This window comes from Mustela putorius, unplaced genomic scaffold (assembly GCF_011764305.1).
Source record: "Mustela putorius furo isolate JIRA1106 unplaced genomic scaffold, ASM1176430v1.1 tig00537227_pilon_pilon_pilon, whole genome shotgun sequence".
Classification (NCBI taxonomy): Eukaryota; Metazoa; Chordata; class Mammalia; order Carnivora; family Mustelidae; genus Mustela; species Mustela putorius.
The window spans coordinates 38,742,441-38,758,450 of record NW_025422368.1 but is presented as its reverse complement, the minus strand read 5'-3'; the positions used below and the strand labels follow the sequence as shown (position 1 = coordinate 38,758,450).

Sequence of the window (16,010 nt, the reverse complement as noted above, 5' to 3'; positions counted from 1 at the left end):
AAAAAAAAAAAAAAGAAATTCTTTTTTTTCCCCCTAAAGATTTATTTATTTATTTGACAGAGACACAGCAAGAGGGAACACAAGTAGGGGGAATGGGAGAGAGAGAGAAGCAGGCTTCCAGCTGAGCAGGGAGCCCAATGCAGGGCTCAATCCCAGAACCCTGGAATCATGACCTGAGCCGAAGGCAGACACTTGACTAAGGCACTCAGGTGCCCCCATTCCTTTGAAATTCTACATAGAATCTAATTTCAAATCAGTCTGTCCCTGTTACTCCCTTTTCTTTTATGCCTTCCCTAAACTAGATGATAGGATGCATTGGGATCTATTCGTTCGATATGTGAGATCTTGGTTTTGTGGCATCTGATCATAATAGCCTTGCTTTCTGTACCTTTTGCAGCAACTTCTGTTCTCACTCTGATATATCCACATCTGAAGACTTGAGCTGACCAACGTCAATAGAAGTGAGCAAAGAGCTTGAAACATTGCAGGAACCATGCTGATAGAGTAGTGAGTCGTAATGGTAATGCGAAACAATGCCAGAGGCAGTGTGGTGTAGCAGCTATTATTGCAAATGAGGCTGTGTGCTAATAAGAAGGGAGGAGGACCGGGGCTAATGCTCAGAATATCTGGGGCGTGGGATATTTCTGATTCTCAGCACTTCCCAAAGGAATGGAGCGGTATTAGAGGATTTTTGTCTGTCTTTCTTTACTTTCCCTGAGTCTTGCCTCTGCTGTCAAGTAAGCTGAACAGAGTTAGTTTGGCTGCATTTCCAAAACCTGTTTATTTTCTCATAAGGCCCCTTGGTTCAAGGTGATGCCGGAGAGGGTAAAATGCCCCTGAGAGATTTAATAGCAGTCAGATGGGTTTCGCTTCTGACCTTCCAGGGAGCCTTGCTCGATTCTTGGGTGTAATTCTTTGTCTTGCCCCCAGCTTTTGTCAGATTCTATAGCACTGGCTTGACTTCTGTCTGATCTGCTGAGCCTCCTGTACTAGCGACATTATTCTTTTGTTCTCAAGGCAAGATTTATATTCTATTTTAAGGTATGCCTGATATTCCTAGTGTCATACTTCGGACTAAACAGCTGCTAGAAGAGCATACGGGTCTATTAAGGAGGAAAGTTTTCAAACTGGGATTCCACTGGTGGAGAACACATCTAGAGAATTAGTTCGCTATATGCAAAGGTCAACCTTTTAAAGCCACTCTCAGAAATATTGTACTTGATGGCTTCCAGATACATCTTGCACATGCTGAAAACTGAGATGACTTTTCCCATTAATTGTCTGCTGTGCTTTTTTTATTCATGTTTAAAAAATTATTTGAAGTTGAAATCTGGAATGTACCTTATAGGATTTAAATCTATTTAAAGTAGCGAGATTCTCTTGACTCTGTTGTTTTTCTTGCTCTTTTGAATTTATCTTTAGATCTTTAGGTATATTCAAGTTCTTGATTTTTGTTGCCATGTTTTCCCGTTAGGCTCAGTTCATTTAGGATGTTAGCATTTGCTTTTAGGGTTTTTTTGTTGTTGTTTTGGGTTTGTTTTTAGCCGCACCCTCCGCCAGCTCACAAGAACCAGCCCCTTGTGGCTCTGCCCTTCTCTTAACCTTTGTTATAGTTGTTGGTAAGTTATCGTAAAATATACCTTGTTGATCAGAAAGTTCCCCGTGGAAATACTTTGGTTTCTTTAAAGCTATTCCAATGCTCCTCACCCTGTGACATATTTCTTCCTTATTATCATAATCATTCTATCACCAGGCTCTTGTTTTAACAACCTCTCATTCAGCCTTAACCCTCTTCCCTGTCAGAGTTTATGACTTCGGGATTGTCCCTATCTTCCTCCTGAACTTTTGATATTGGCTTTTCTTTGTTTTTAGGATTTACATCTAAACATAATCAGGGCTTCCTTCTTTGGATAGTACAATACAAACACTATGGTAAGGTGGTCACTTTCCCCCATATTTTAAGTAACAGAAAGGGCTTTTTTTGGTGTCTTTGAGACAGTCACAAGTTGGTTTTTACTACCTTGCTTTACTAGCTATGTGAACTCGAGAAATTTTCTTACCTTCTGTGACTCTCAGTTTCCTCAGATACGAAGTAGAGAAAGTTCTTTCCAGAATTATTATGATATTAAATGAGAAAATCTGTGTGGAGTTTCCTTTAACATATAGGAATCACATAATTTTAGTTTTTCTTCTTTTCCACTTTAATTTTCCTTGTCACTCAAAATGAAGCCTAGAGTCAAAATAACTTGCTTTTCTCTTATGTCTCCCAAGATGTGAAATTTCAATAAATATGTATCACAAAATAAATTATGACTTGTCGAGCTAAGCATTTTTGTTATGAGGATATCTGAAATATGTTAGAAGATTCAAAGAAATGCCTGGAAACACAGGGTGATGGTAGGAGAACTGTTGAACTCTGGAGTTGTTATAGTCTGATAATGTCTATGTTTTTGTCACCCTTCCCTCATAAACAGAACGAGCAGCAGCTGTGACCTTCACACAAAAATTGTAGGTGTGGTAGATAGGTTAAGATATCTCTCAGTATCTTTTTTTTTGGTTAACATTTTACAGAATTGTGGTAAAATATATGCAAAACATAAAACGTACTGTTTTAACAGTTTTCAAGTGTACAATTAAGTGGCATTAAGTGTAGTGACATTGTTTTTCAACTCTCACCACTGTTCCTCTCCAGAACTTTTTCTTCATCCCAGACCAAAACTGAATCCATTAAACACTTAACTCCCCATTCCCCCTTCCCCCAACCCCTGGTAACCACTGTTCTACTTTTTGTGTCTGAATTTGCCCATTACGTCCTTTTGTATCTGGCTTATCTCACTGACCATGTTTTCAAGGTCCATTCATGCTGTAATACGCATCAGAATTTCATTCCTTTCTATGGCTGAATAATAGTCAATTACATGGATATATCACATTGTGTTTATCCATTCATTTGTCAATGGACAGTCTCACTGTCTTTTAAAGAGAGTGCTCTGGTTTACACAGCAAGTCTTAATTTATTTTTAGTATTGTGCATATTCACAAAATTATAGGGAACATTCATATCAATATTAAACTCTAGTAATTTGTAGCCTGTCAAATTTTCCTTTGATATATTTTAATGTATCTGCATGTTTTTATATGATACTAATTGCTGTCTGTAAACTATAAGGTATCTGAAAGTCTGGAAACATAGGATAAACTTATTTTTAAATAGTATATTAGTTACATTTTCAAGTAATATGCTCCATATATCTCTAGATATGTTTTTAGGCAAAACTCCTTTAAATTTAAAACAATAGATCCCAGTTGATTTTAGATATGGATGATCTGTGTTGTACTTTTTTTTCCAAATTAATAACTACATCCATTGCTTTAAATACCTTACATGAAAAGGTGTCCAGAGACTGAAGAAAAATAAATTAATGATATTATTTAGAAATATAACATATACATTTATAACATATATATATATTTAAAAATATGTCTATCCTATGTTTCCAGGTTTTTTGGACACCTTATGTTTATGTTCTGCTTTCATCATATAACATTGTTTCCTTACTGTTTTTTCCAAACATTTAAAAATTATTGTAGGTATTTATTTTTTATGGTTCTGTATTATTCTATTATTGTTTATCTATTTTTCTTATCTTAGACAACGTTTTTCTTATTTCTAATTTTTATTCATTTAAAGCATATTTATATTAATTATTTCTCTTGAAGTCATTTTTTAAGGATATAGTTCCTAAGATTAGATGAGCCAATTGAAGTTATGACCAAGTGACTTTGACATATTATTAGTTTATTTCCATACAGATTGAAATAAATAGATATATCCTGTAAGCCATGTTAGTTTGGTAGTTTAAGGAGTATGTTCTATGCCTTAATAATATTTAAGTTATAATTTAAAAATATTATTTGCAAAGATATGTGGGTATATAAGCATAAATACTGATCTAAAAAAAAAAAGAAAGAAAAAGAAAGAAAAATATATCTGATTTTATCTGTTTGAGCTCTGTCTTCATTTTGCTTTTAGGTTTTGCATTTTTTTTTCTCTGTAAAATAAGACCAAATATCACAAACTCTAAAGTAAATCCAACAAACCTGAGTCCTTTCGTTTATACCCTCTCTGGAGGACGAGGATTCTGAGTCAACACCCTTGTTTATGCTTCTGTGCTGTTTCTACACACACACACGCACACGCACACGCACACAGTCCATGAGTACACAGAGCACTGATCATTACAGTCTGGTTTTGAGGTTTATTCTGAGTGGGATAATAAAACTTTCACTCTCCAGCCTCACCAGTGAGAAGTGGTGAACTGGTCTGATCATGTGTCTTAAAATTATGTGGGTTGAGAGAGTATGCCAGCACTATCTAATCCCAGCTCCTCAGACTCTACCTCAGGTTTTTTTTTTTTTTTTTTTTAAAGATTTTTATTTATTTGAAAGGCAGAGATCACAAGTAGGCAGAGAGGCAGGCAGAGAGAGAGAGAGAGGAGGAAGCAGGCTCCCCCCTGAGCAGAGAGCCCGATGTGGGGCTTGATCCCAGGACCCTGGGATCATGACCTGAGCCAAAGGCAGAGGCTTTAACCCACTGAGCCACCCAGGCACCCCTCTACCTGAGGTTTTTGAGCAAGTCTTTGTTCATTTCTGTGCTTTATCAGCCATCCCTCTATCCTTGAAATAAAGGGAAGAAAGAAACAGACTTTTTCTTGCCATGTCCAGAGGAATGAGAACAATTTCATTTTTTCCATTTTAAATAATCCTTTAAAGCAACTTGGTTAAAAACTGCATGAAAAGTTTCAAGCTATTCTGGAAATTAAGACATCATTTCATCTCTCTTACCCTTCCCTGACTCTTCAGTTTACCTCCCTACCCCCAACATATATAAGTAAGTACTCCATGGGGGTAAAGTAAAAAGGGCAGAGCATTAGTGTTCAAAAGGTTTATATATATATATATATATATATATGTCTTGTTTCTCTGTCTTGTTCCTGACTGTAGAGGAAAAACTCTCAGTTTCCCCCGTTCTGGATGGTATTCACTGTGGGCCTTTTATAATGGCCTTTATGATGTTAAGATGTGTTCCGTCTATCTCTATTTTGTTGATTTCTGTCAAGAATGGATGCTGTATTTTGTCAAATGATTTTTCTGCATCTATTGAGAGGATCATATGGTTCTTATCCTTTCTTTTATTAATGTGATATGTCATGTTGATTGATTTGCAAGTATTGAACCACCCCTGCAACCCAGGAACAAATCCCACTTGATCATGGTGAATAATTCTTTTAAGGTACTGTTCGATTCCATTTGCTAGTCTCTTGTTGAGGATTTTTGCATCCATGTTAATCAGGCTTATTGGCTTGTAATTCTCCTTTTTAGTGAGGTCTTTTGTTTTGGAATTAAGGTGATGCTGGCCTCCTAGCAGGAGTTCAGAAGTTTTCCTTCCATTTCTATTTTTTGGAACAGTTTGAGAAGAATAGGTATTAGCTCTTCTCTAAATGTCTGATAGAATTCCCCTGGAAAGCCATCTGGCCCTGGACTTTTATCTGTTGTGAGATTTTTTTTTTTTTTAAAGGTTTTTATTTATTTATTTGACAGAGAGAGATCACAAGTAGATGGAGAGGCAGGCAGAGAGAGAGAGGAGGAAGCAGGCTCCCTGCTGAGCAGAGAGCCCGATGTGGGACTCGATCCCAGGACCCTGAGATCATGACCTGAGCCGAAGGCAGCGGCTTAACCCACTGAGCCACCCAGGCGCCCATGTTGTGAGATTTTTGATTACAGATTCAATTTCCTTGATGGTTATGGGTCTATTCAAATTTGCAATTTCTTACTGTTTCAGTTTTCTATCGGTAGTTTGTATGTTTCTAGGAATTTATCCATTTCTTCCAGATTGCCCCTTTTGTTGCCATATAATTTTTCATAATATCTTCTTATAATTGTTTATAGTTCTATGGTGTTGTTTGTGATCTCTCTTCTTTCACTGGTGGTTTTATTTATTTGGATCCTTTCTATCTTGCTCTCTTTTTTAAAATAAAAATCTGTTTTTTTTTAAAGGTTTTTATTTATTTATCAGAGAGAGAGAGTACAAGCAGGAGGAGCAGCAGGAAGACCAGGCAGAAGGAGAAGCAGGCTCCCCACTGAGCAGGGAGACTGATGAGGGACTTGATCCCAGGACCCTGAGATGGTGACCTGAGCCAAAGACAGATGCTTAACTGGCTGAGCCACCCAGGCACCCTCTTTTTCTTTTTCATATGTATGATTAGGGGTTTATCAACTTGATTGATTCTTTGAAAGAACCAGCTCTTTTTGTTGATCTGTTCTGCTGTTTTTGGTTTTGTTGTTTGTTTCTATATTGTTTATTTCTGCTCTAACCTTTATTAAGATTTTATTTCTTCTGCTTGTGTTAGGCTTTATTTGCTGTTCCTTTTCTATCTCCTTTCGGTATAGGTTAGGTTGTGTATTTGAGACTTTTCTTGCTTCTTGAGGTAGGCCTGTATTGCTGCATATTTTCCTTTTAGAACCACCTTTGCTGCATCCCAGAGGTTTTGGACTGTTGTGTTTTCATTTTCATTTGTTTGCATGCATGTTTAAAGTTCTTCCTTAATTTCCTGGTTAACCCATTCATTCTTTAGTAAGATGTTCTTTAATCTCTATGTATTTGTGGTCTTTCCAAATTTTTTCTTGTGGTTGACTTCAGGTTTTGGAGTTTTGTGGCCTGAAAATACACATAGTATGATCTCAGTGTTTTTGTACTTGTTGAGGGCTGATTTGGGACCTATTATGTGATCTTTTCTGGAGAATGTTCAATATGCATTAGGGAAAAAAAGTGTATTCTGCTGCTTTAGGATAAAATGTTCTGAATATGTCTGTTAAATCCGTCTGGTCCATTGTGTCATTTAAAGCCATTGTTTCCTTGTTAATTTCCTGCTTAGATGATCTGCCTATTGCTGTAAGTGGGGTGTTAAAGTCCCCTTCTATGATTGTGTTATTATCAATGAGTCTCTTTTAAAAAATTTATTTATTTGTTTATTTGAGAAAGAGTGCACATGAGTGGGGGGAAGGGCAGAGGGAGAGGGAGAGAGAATCAGACTCCCTGTTGAGCAGGGAGCCTGATGTGGGTCTTTCCCAGGACCCTGGGATCATTACCTACACTGAAGGCAGACACTTAACTGACTGAGCCACATAGGCACCCCATCAATGAGTTCCTTTATGTTTATTATTAATTGGTTTATATATTTGGGTTCTCCCAAGTTGGGGGCATGTATATTTATAATTGTGAGATCTTCTTGTTGGATAGACCCCTTAATTATGATATAGTGCCTTCTTTCTCTCTTGTTACAGTCTTTGGTTTAAAATCTAGTTTGTCTGATATAAGTATCGCTACTCTGGCTTTCTTTTGATTTCCATTAGAATGATAGAAGTTTCTCCATGCCCTCACTTTCAATCTGGAGGTGTCTTTAGGTCTAAAACGAGTCTTTTGTAAGCAAAATATAGATGGGTCTTGTTTTTTTTAATCCATTCTGATACCCTTTATCTTTTGATTAGAGCATTTAGTCCATTTATATTCAGAGTAATTATTGATAGATAAGAATTTAGTGCCATTGTATTACCTATAAAGTTGCTGTTTCTGGAGATTTTTTTCTGTTCCTTTCTAGTCTTTGTTGCTTTTGGTCTTTCTTCCCCATTTAAGGGGTCTCCTTTAATACTTTTTGCAGGACTGGTTTAGTGGTCCTGAAACTCTTTTAGCTTTTGTTTATCTTGGAAGCTCTTTATTGCTACTTCTATTCAGAATGTCAGCCTTGCGGGATAAAGTATTCTTGACTGCATATTTTTCCCATTCAGCACATTGAATATATCATGCCACATTCTTGTGGCCTGTCAGGTTTCTGTGGAGACAGCTACTGCTAATTTGATTTATCTTCCCTTGTAGGTTAGGTATTTTTTTTCTCTTGCTGATTTCAGGATTCTTTCCTTATCTCTATATTTTGCAAATTGTACTATGATATGTCTTGGTATTGGCCAGCTTTTGTTGAATTTGATGGGAGTTCTCTGTGCTTCCTGGATTTGGATGACAGTTTCCTTTCCTAGATTAGGGAACCTCTCAGCTATAATTTGCTCAAATAAACTTTCTGCCTCCTTTCCCTCTCTTCTTCTGGGACTCCTGTGATACAAATTTTATTATGCTTTATGGAGTCACTGAATGCCTTAAGTCTACATTCATGGTCCATGAATCATGGATCTTTCTTTTCTTTCCCTCTTCTCTTCTGCTTCATTATTTTCCATAATTATATCTTCCATATCACTGATGAGTTCCTCTGTTTTGTTCATCCTTGTCATTGCATCCAGTCAGTTTTGCATCTAGGTGATAGCATTTTTAATTTTTAAAAAATACTTTGTTTGTTTGTTTGATACACAGAGAGAACATGCACAAACAAGGGAAGTGGTAGGCAGAGGGAAAGGGATGAGCCCCATGAGGGGCTTGATCCCAGGACCCTGGGATCATGACCTAAGCCGAAGGCATATGCTTAACCAAATGAGCCATCCAGGCACCGCTCAGTTACAGCATTTTTTATTTTGGCCTGACAAGTTTTTAGTTCTTTTATCTCTACAGAAAGGTATTCTCTAGTGTCTTCTATGCTTTTCTCAAGCCCAGCTAGTATACTTAGCATTGTTGTTTTAAGTTCTGGTTCAGACATATTATTTATTATTAGTTCCCTGGTCATCGCTTCTTCCTGTTCTTTCTTTTGGGGTGAATTCCTCTGTCTTGTCATTTTGGGTAGGTCTCTGTTTTTTCTGTGTTAGAAAGCCTCTTATGTTTCCTGCTCCTGAGAATAATGGCTATATTAAGAGGGCCTATACTGTCCCAGGCCTGGTGCTTTAGGATGTGTTTCACAGTATGCACTGTGTTTTTCTGTTTTGGCTGCTCTATCCCTCAGGTCAGTCCTCTGCAGTCTCCTCTCTTGTGTTCCTGGCTTCCATCAGGCCCTGCCCTCATGCTGTTTGTGACTGAGCCATCTGCCCACCGCTGACACAGTACTCCTGTATTTTCTGTCATGCTCATGGCTAGGTTTCAAAACTCCAAATTTTAGGGACCCAGAGTGGTGCAGAGTGGTGATGATCCTCTGGGGGAGGGTCTTGCCATGCTGCAGCTGGTGTCCATTAGTCCCAGAAAAGCAGTGACATGATTGTGGGTTGGCTTGGAGTTTAAGGTAAAGTGTAGCAAAAGCAGGCACCAGGGTTTGCTGCTCTCAGTGGTGTCTTTGTTCCTATGCTAATGAACAGGGCAGCACACTAGTGTCCACAAGCTCTTTTGACCCCCGAGAGGCCATGCTGCCTCTCCCAAATGCACTCCAAGAAGGGGAACTCTCTCTTCCAGTGCAACCCAGGGGATCTTCAAACCATGCTATCTGGTCCCAGGTCTCTGCCTTCCTTCCCCACGGAAGGACTGCTGTGGCCACCAGGCTCCACTGGGCTGTGGCTAATGGACTTCTGAAGCTTCAGACTTTGGACTTCCTGGCTTGTAAAACCTTGTGATAATCAGCTGCTCTTGTTTTCCCAGTCAGTGATTTTGGGGAAGTGTTTGTCTTGCGCAGTTCCCTGCACTGCTTTCTTTCTCTTCTCTTTCTTTCTTTCTTTCCAGGATCAAAACTCCCTCCCATTACAGCACCTGCATTTCTTTTCTCCCCAGAATTATGTCCCCACACTTCCTCTCTTCCCTGATGTGGCTTCTTTTCACCCTCTAGTTCTGCAGTTTGTACTTTACCATGTGAGGTCTTCCTCACCCAGACCAGGTTTTAGGATATCTGACCTTGGTTGTAATGAGAAACAAACGTGATGTGTTCACTGTAGTAGACCTCCTTATTCATACATCAGCCTGTTCTGTGGCAACACTGGGACCCAGTAAATAATACTGAAATCTAATGTTATAATATAAGCTTAAGTTGTCTTCTTGGTGTGTTTCATCAGAGAGAATGTGGTCTCTTAGCCAAATGTGCACGTTTCTTGACACATCCTATGAGTCTCATGATCTTTTTCAGGGCTAGTAAAGCATCATTTTATTTTACTTTTTAAGTAATATGTACACCAAACATGGGACTCCCACTTACAACCCCAAGATCAAGAGTCTCATGCTATACCAACTGAGCCAGGCAGGTACTCCGAGAAAGCATAGTTTAGGAGAGAGATAGGTTGCAGAGAGATGGACTATCTCAGTACAGGACATGCCAAGGTGTTGTGTACTAGGTGAAGACCTTGGGTTCTAGTCCAAGTACTATCACTAAGTTGCTGTGGAATAATTGCTCTTTTTTGAGTTTCTATTCCTTCAAACAGAAGAAGTCTATGGAGTGAGGAGAGAGATCAAAGCAAGTTCACTGAATTTGAGAATATGGTGCTTTTGTGATGGCCATTGTCAGATGAAGTCACGGTTATCTCAGAACATTAATGTAGGAAGGAGGCTTAAGACAAATAGTCAGGAAGTACATGATCACAGGATCAAGTTATGGCCTTTTCATTTAACATCTATCAGGTCAAACTCTAACTCAGAGAAAACCAAACCAACCAAGCAACCAAACAAAACCATTAACACACAAAATTCCTGGTAGCAAAATCAAAGGACTGGAGATATAACTTGGATGCTTTCTAATTAGTTTTAGTTTTTATTTTTTTTCACAAGGGAATTGCAGTGACGTCAAGGATTAAGAATAAGAAGTAGAGTGTTGAGAAGATGCAGGAAATTATCTCATTAAGTATACATACAGTATTTGCTGAATACACAGGGACATCAGTTATCAAATGTCCACAAATGCTCCTGCACACATATTTGCTTGCCCACCACTTGTAACCCAGGGGGTTGAGTATCTATTAAAATACATATGAATACCTTTAAATATTCATTCATGCTCTAAAACACACACTGAGCTACTTATGTTATATGTAACTGTTTCCCATGAATAGATTGGTCTTCAAACTTACAATTTTATCCGTTTTGCTCATGAAGAAACACATTACTTGTTAACATTAACATCACATTGAAAATTCAGCATCACAAGAAAAGTCTCTGTAACAAAAGCAATTTTCAAAGCTGAGGATGTTTATTGCAAAGTCTATTCATTACACTAACGCCAAATCCTACAATAGAATTAATCTTCTGGGATTTATCCTTTATTTTATTCCACTTATTGAGGCAATTACCTTAGAGTATAACTCCTTCATTTGAATGTCAGACTCTACAGAGCAAAGAATCTGTTATCTCTGTTCTAGTGGTAGCATGGGACCAACTTAACCTTGTCTTATGCTTGTTTCCTTAAGAACTGTTTTTATTTTACTTGTCATATGCAAGATTGATGAGAACTTGAAAAATAAGAGTGTAGTGGGAAAAAAGCAAGTATATTGCTGAAAGCTTAATAATAACTTATGTATTAAATGATAATGCGAAAGATGACTGCTTCCATATTGGTATTAAGCTTTTCTTCTGTAAAAGTTATTTGAATACCTATTAAGTACTTCATCTAACCAAGGAGGAAGTTACAGTGGAAGGCAGAGTATAATATTTATCTTGTCTTTCATGCTATAGAATGCAATTATACACATAAAGTTGAATTATAGGAAATGTTGCACTCTGCCGTGTAACTCTAGAATTAAAGTTTAAAAGAGAGATTAGTTATTTGGACTAGGTGGTGGTTTTAATCAGCTTAAACTGCTAATCAGAGTATCACTGGGTGGCTTAAACCACAGACATTGATGTCTCACAGTTCTGGAGGCTGAGAAGTCTAAGATCAAAATGTTGATGGGTTCCGTCTCTGGTGAGGATCTTGTTTGTGGCTTGCAGACAGTTGCCCTATAATTGTGTCCTTTCTTGATAGAGGGAGAGTGCGCCGGGAACTCTTCTTCTTACAAGGACACTAATCTCATCATTAGTGAGGGCCTCATGACCTTGTCTAAAACTAATAACCTTCCAAAGGCCATATGCCTAGGTACCATCATGTTATTAATTAGAGCTTCAATATATGAATTTTGGGGAGAAATATATATTCAGTCCATAATAATGGTAACGAGAGGGGGTGTAAAGAATAATTATCAATCATGACACTGAATCTCTTCTTTAGTTTTCTACATTTTCTTACCTTTTCCATCATCTTCAATCTCTCCCTAGAGCCTGCTTCTACGGTTCCTCAAAAATGATTTTTATTGGATTGGTCTGAGGAACAAATCTGGCTGGAGGTGGGAAGATGGGTCACCCTTAAAAATCTCAAGGTAAGGGGGTTCAAAAAATGGGGAAAAAAGAGAAAAGGAGAAGAGAAAGTATGTGATGGGGAAATAGGTCAAGGTTAATAGATGGTGGGGAGAGGAAAGGGTAAGGAAAGGAAGTAAAGAACAGGAGAGGAAATGAATGGTGGATGAGAGCCAAAAAAAGCCCCCCAAAACAAAAACAAAACCCAAAACCCCAAAAAACAAAAAACCCCAACAACAACAACAAAAAAAAGAGGCTAATGTTCTGGGAGCTGAGAGAAGCGGGGCCTGATTAGGGAGAAAGAACTGCTCAGTTTTTATCTCTTCCATGCCTGCAGCTCCTTTGCTCTCATGTTACCTTAAATGATTGACTTTCCTGATTTCTTACAGCATTGTTTCAAACAGCTTGATCCAGAAGTGTGGAGCCATCAACCAACACCATCTCCAAGCTGCTAGCTGTGAAGCTCTTTTACCGTGGATCTGTAAGAAGGTCAGACTTTGAGGGGGTCAGATCTGTGGTCAGGCTCCCTCACACGAGGGAGCAGGCCTCTGGGTGCTCAGATGACCCTGAGCATGTATTTGGTGAATGATGAACCTTCTAGGACATAGCATTTGATGTAAGATTAGTGCAGCTTCCCTGGGAACTGAAGGTTTGTTGCTGGACTCTCCTTGAGAACATTTAGATATTATCCTAACAATTTAAAGATCAGATCTAGGATCATTTGGGAAATATAAGTTTTTTGTAGTACTTCTCACTGTAGTGACTGATGCTGCCTCCTTCACCCCCATTCCCACCATTTCTGTCAAAAGTGTACCTTTGAGGCGCCTGGGTGCTTCAGTGGGTTAAGCCGCTGCCTTCAGCTCCAGTCATGATCTCAGGGTCCTGGGATCGAGTCCCACGTTGGGCTCTCTGCTCAGCAGGGGGCCTGCTTCACTTCCTCTCTATCTCCCTGCTTCTCTGCCTACTGTGATCTCTGTCTGTCATTAAAAAAAAAAAAAAAGTGTGCCTTTCCTCAATGTTATGGTCTGAACTGATGAACTCTGCGCAGGTATATACTATTGCTCATGTGTTGTAGGTGTTTTTGATGTGTGCTAGGAAGTTGGCATGTTACTGATTCCTCATAATATATTTTTATCCTAATGGTGGCCCTTCACGGAGAAAGCTATATTCTAAAGGATAATGCTAATAGTGAGAACCTAAGTTGTAGAAAGAGGATGAGAACAGGGTGGTGCTTTCTGCTTCTCAGCTCTTCACCACTTAAAGACATGGCCTTGGCTGAATTTAATTTTTATAGGCGTGCATAGATGTGGTTGAATAAACTGATATATGACCATATCTTTTCCATGTTGTGGATGTGTGATTTGCAGGTTAATTTCACATAGTGGTCAATCTGAGGAAAGTTTACAGAAGCCATTTATGTGCTTGATTCCCAAATTATTTTAGGCATGAATGCCTCAACAATGAGAAAAACTTGGTTATTTCTCTTAAGTAGGGTTTGGAGAGGGACGCCTGGGTGGCTCAGTCGGTTAAGTGACTGCCTTCGGCTCAGGTCATGGTCCCAGGGTCCTGGGATTGAGTTCCACATCGGGCTCCCTGCTCGGTGTGGAGCCTGCTTCTCCCTCTGCCTTCTGCTCCCTTGCTTGTGCTCACTCACTCTCACTCTCACTCTCTATCTGATAAATAAATAAAATATTAAAAAAATAGTAGGGTTTGGAGATAGATAGGGAGGGAAGGTGCTGTTTAAAAGACGTGGGCTGGAATACTGAGGGGACCATCATTCTGTACTGTACTGTTGATGATGCTAGATTACAATTTCTTTTTTTTTTTAAAAAAGATTTTATTTATTTATTTGGTAGAGAGAGATCACAAGTAGACGGAGAGGCAGGCAGAGAGAGAGAGAGGAGGGAACAGGCTCCCCGCTGAGCAGAGAGCCTGATGTGGGGCTCAATCCCAGGACCCTGAGATCATGGCCCGAGCTGAAGGCAGTGGCTTTAACCCACTGAGCCACCCAAGCACCCCCATAAATTAACTTTTTAAATAATTTAATGGCTGCCTACTATGTGATGTTTGACTAATTTTTTTTTTTTTTAAATGTACAGAGGTTGTTTCTCAACTCTTACCCAGACGAGTATGGCTCAGTTCAGACCCATCTAGCAGCAGATTTCCCCTCCCCTCTAACCGAGCTACCAAGCTACCAAGTTTCTCTCTTAACTAATGCAAACATATCAAGTATTAAGAGACCCAGGCTTACCCTTGCTAAATACAAGGAGGGCACTGCATCCAGTTGGACTGTCACAAAGCAGCAGTATTCTAGGGAGTGTAGAACCAATAAGAGCACAACTTTTAAAAAAGAAACAAAAACAAAACACATTTTTTTTAAAGATTTTATTTATTTGACAGAGAGGGATCACAAGTAGGCAGAGAGGCAGGCAGAGTGGCGGGGAAGCAGGCTCCCTGCTGAGCAGAGAGTCTGATGCGGGGCTTGATCCTAGGACCCTGAGATCAGGACCAGAGCTGAAGGCAGAGACTTTAACCCACTGAGCCACCCAGGTGCCCCCAAAACACATTTCTTTTATGGCAGTGTAATTTTCACTAGACTCTACACTTCTCAGAGCATCAAGGACTTTGAAGCCATGAAATGTCACTGACATCTATAATCAAATACAAGCATAATAGCCCTAGCTCGACTACCATTGGTTGAGGGGACTCTTTCTCTCTTGCATATTCCTGTCTCCTTTGTCAAAGATTTGTTGACCATATAACTGTGGGCTTATTTCTGGATGTTCGTTTCCATTCCATTGATTCATATGTCTGTTTTGTGCTAGTACTGTACTATTTGGATTACTACAGCTTTGTAGGGATTCTTGAAATCTCGAATTGTGATACCGCCAGTTGTTTTTTTTTTTTTTTTTTTTTTCAAGACTGCTTTGGCTAGTTGGGGTCTTTTGTGGTTCCATACAAATTTTAGGATTGTTTGTTCTAGTTCTTTGAAAAATCTGTTGGTGTTTTGATAGGGATTGCATTAAATTTATATACTACTTTGGGTAGTGTAGACATTTTTAATAATATTCTTTCTTTTAAAGATTTTTTATTATTTTTAAGTAATCTCTATATCCAGGGTGGGGCTCAAACTTACCATTCCTGAGATCAAGAGTCACATGCTGTACTGACGATGCCAGCCAGAAGCCCCCAATATTTATTTTTCCAATCTGTGAGCATGGGATATCTTTCCATTGGTTTGTGTTGTTTGCAATTTCTTTCATCCATGTTTTAAAGTTTATAGTGATTAGAGTTAATCAGATTCCTAAGGTCATGGGTCACCATCTTCATCAGTCATATATGCCTCTCTTGCAGTCCATTTACCTTTCCCCTTGCCCCCATATCCCCACTTTCACAAACATACTTTGATGTTTGATATAGTCCTTGAGCTTGTTTGTATCTTTATAAAATATGTACTATTCTTTATTTGTTTCATATTTAGTTAAATTATTCTATATATTTTATTATTTTACTTTTTCCATGAACGTGTTTTTGAGTTCTATTCATGTTGCGCTATGTACATGTAATTCATCCTTCTAGCTGCTGCATTATCTCCATTTCATGTATTCATTCTCTTGATGATGGACACCTAGTTACCCCCGTTTCCCCACTAGCCCAAACAGTGATGGGGTAGATATTCTCTTCTATATCCCTACTCCAAAGTCTTCCCCATCTTAGGAAATGACCTTAAGTTGTTCAGATTCCAAACTGAAGAGCTTCCTGATTTCATTTTTCTACA

The 16,010-nt window shown here is 38.7% G+C and overlaps 1 protein-coding gene across 7 annotated transcripts in view; it reads left to right on the top strand.

The window, feature by feature from the left end:
• The window catches only part of KLRG1 (killer cell lectin like receptor G1), a 371,299-nt gene that overhangs the window by 27,013 nt on the left and 328,276 nt on the right, over window positions 1-16,010 (top strand). For 6 of the 7 annotated variants that reach the window (XR_006604710.1, XM_045073431.1, XM_045073427.1 and 3 more), the window contains exons 4-5: window positions 12,155-12,255; window positions 12,622-12,721. Coding sequence is in view for 6 of the 7 variants with exons in the window: in XM_045073431.1 (XP_044929366.1) it covers window positions 12,155-12,255; window positions 12,622-12,721 (201 nt within the window). In the remaining variant the exon portion in view is untranslated. Of the gene's footprint in view, window positions 1-12,154; window positions 12,256-12,621; window positions 12,734-16,010 lie in introns of those variants that run through there. The other variant, XM_004752514.3, reaches the window with a different exon arrangement.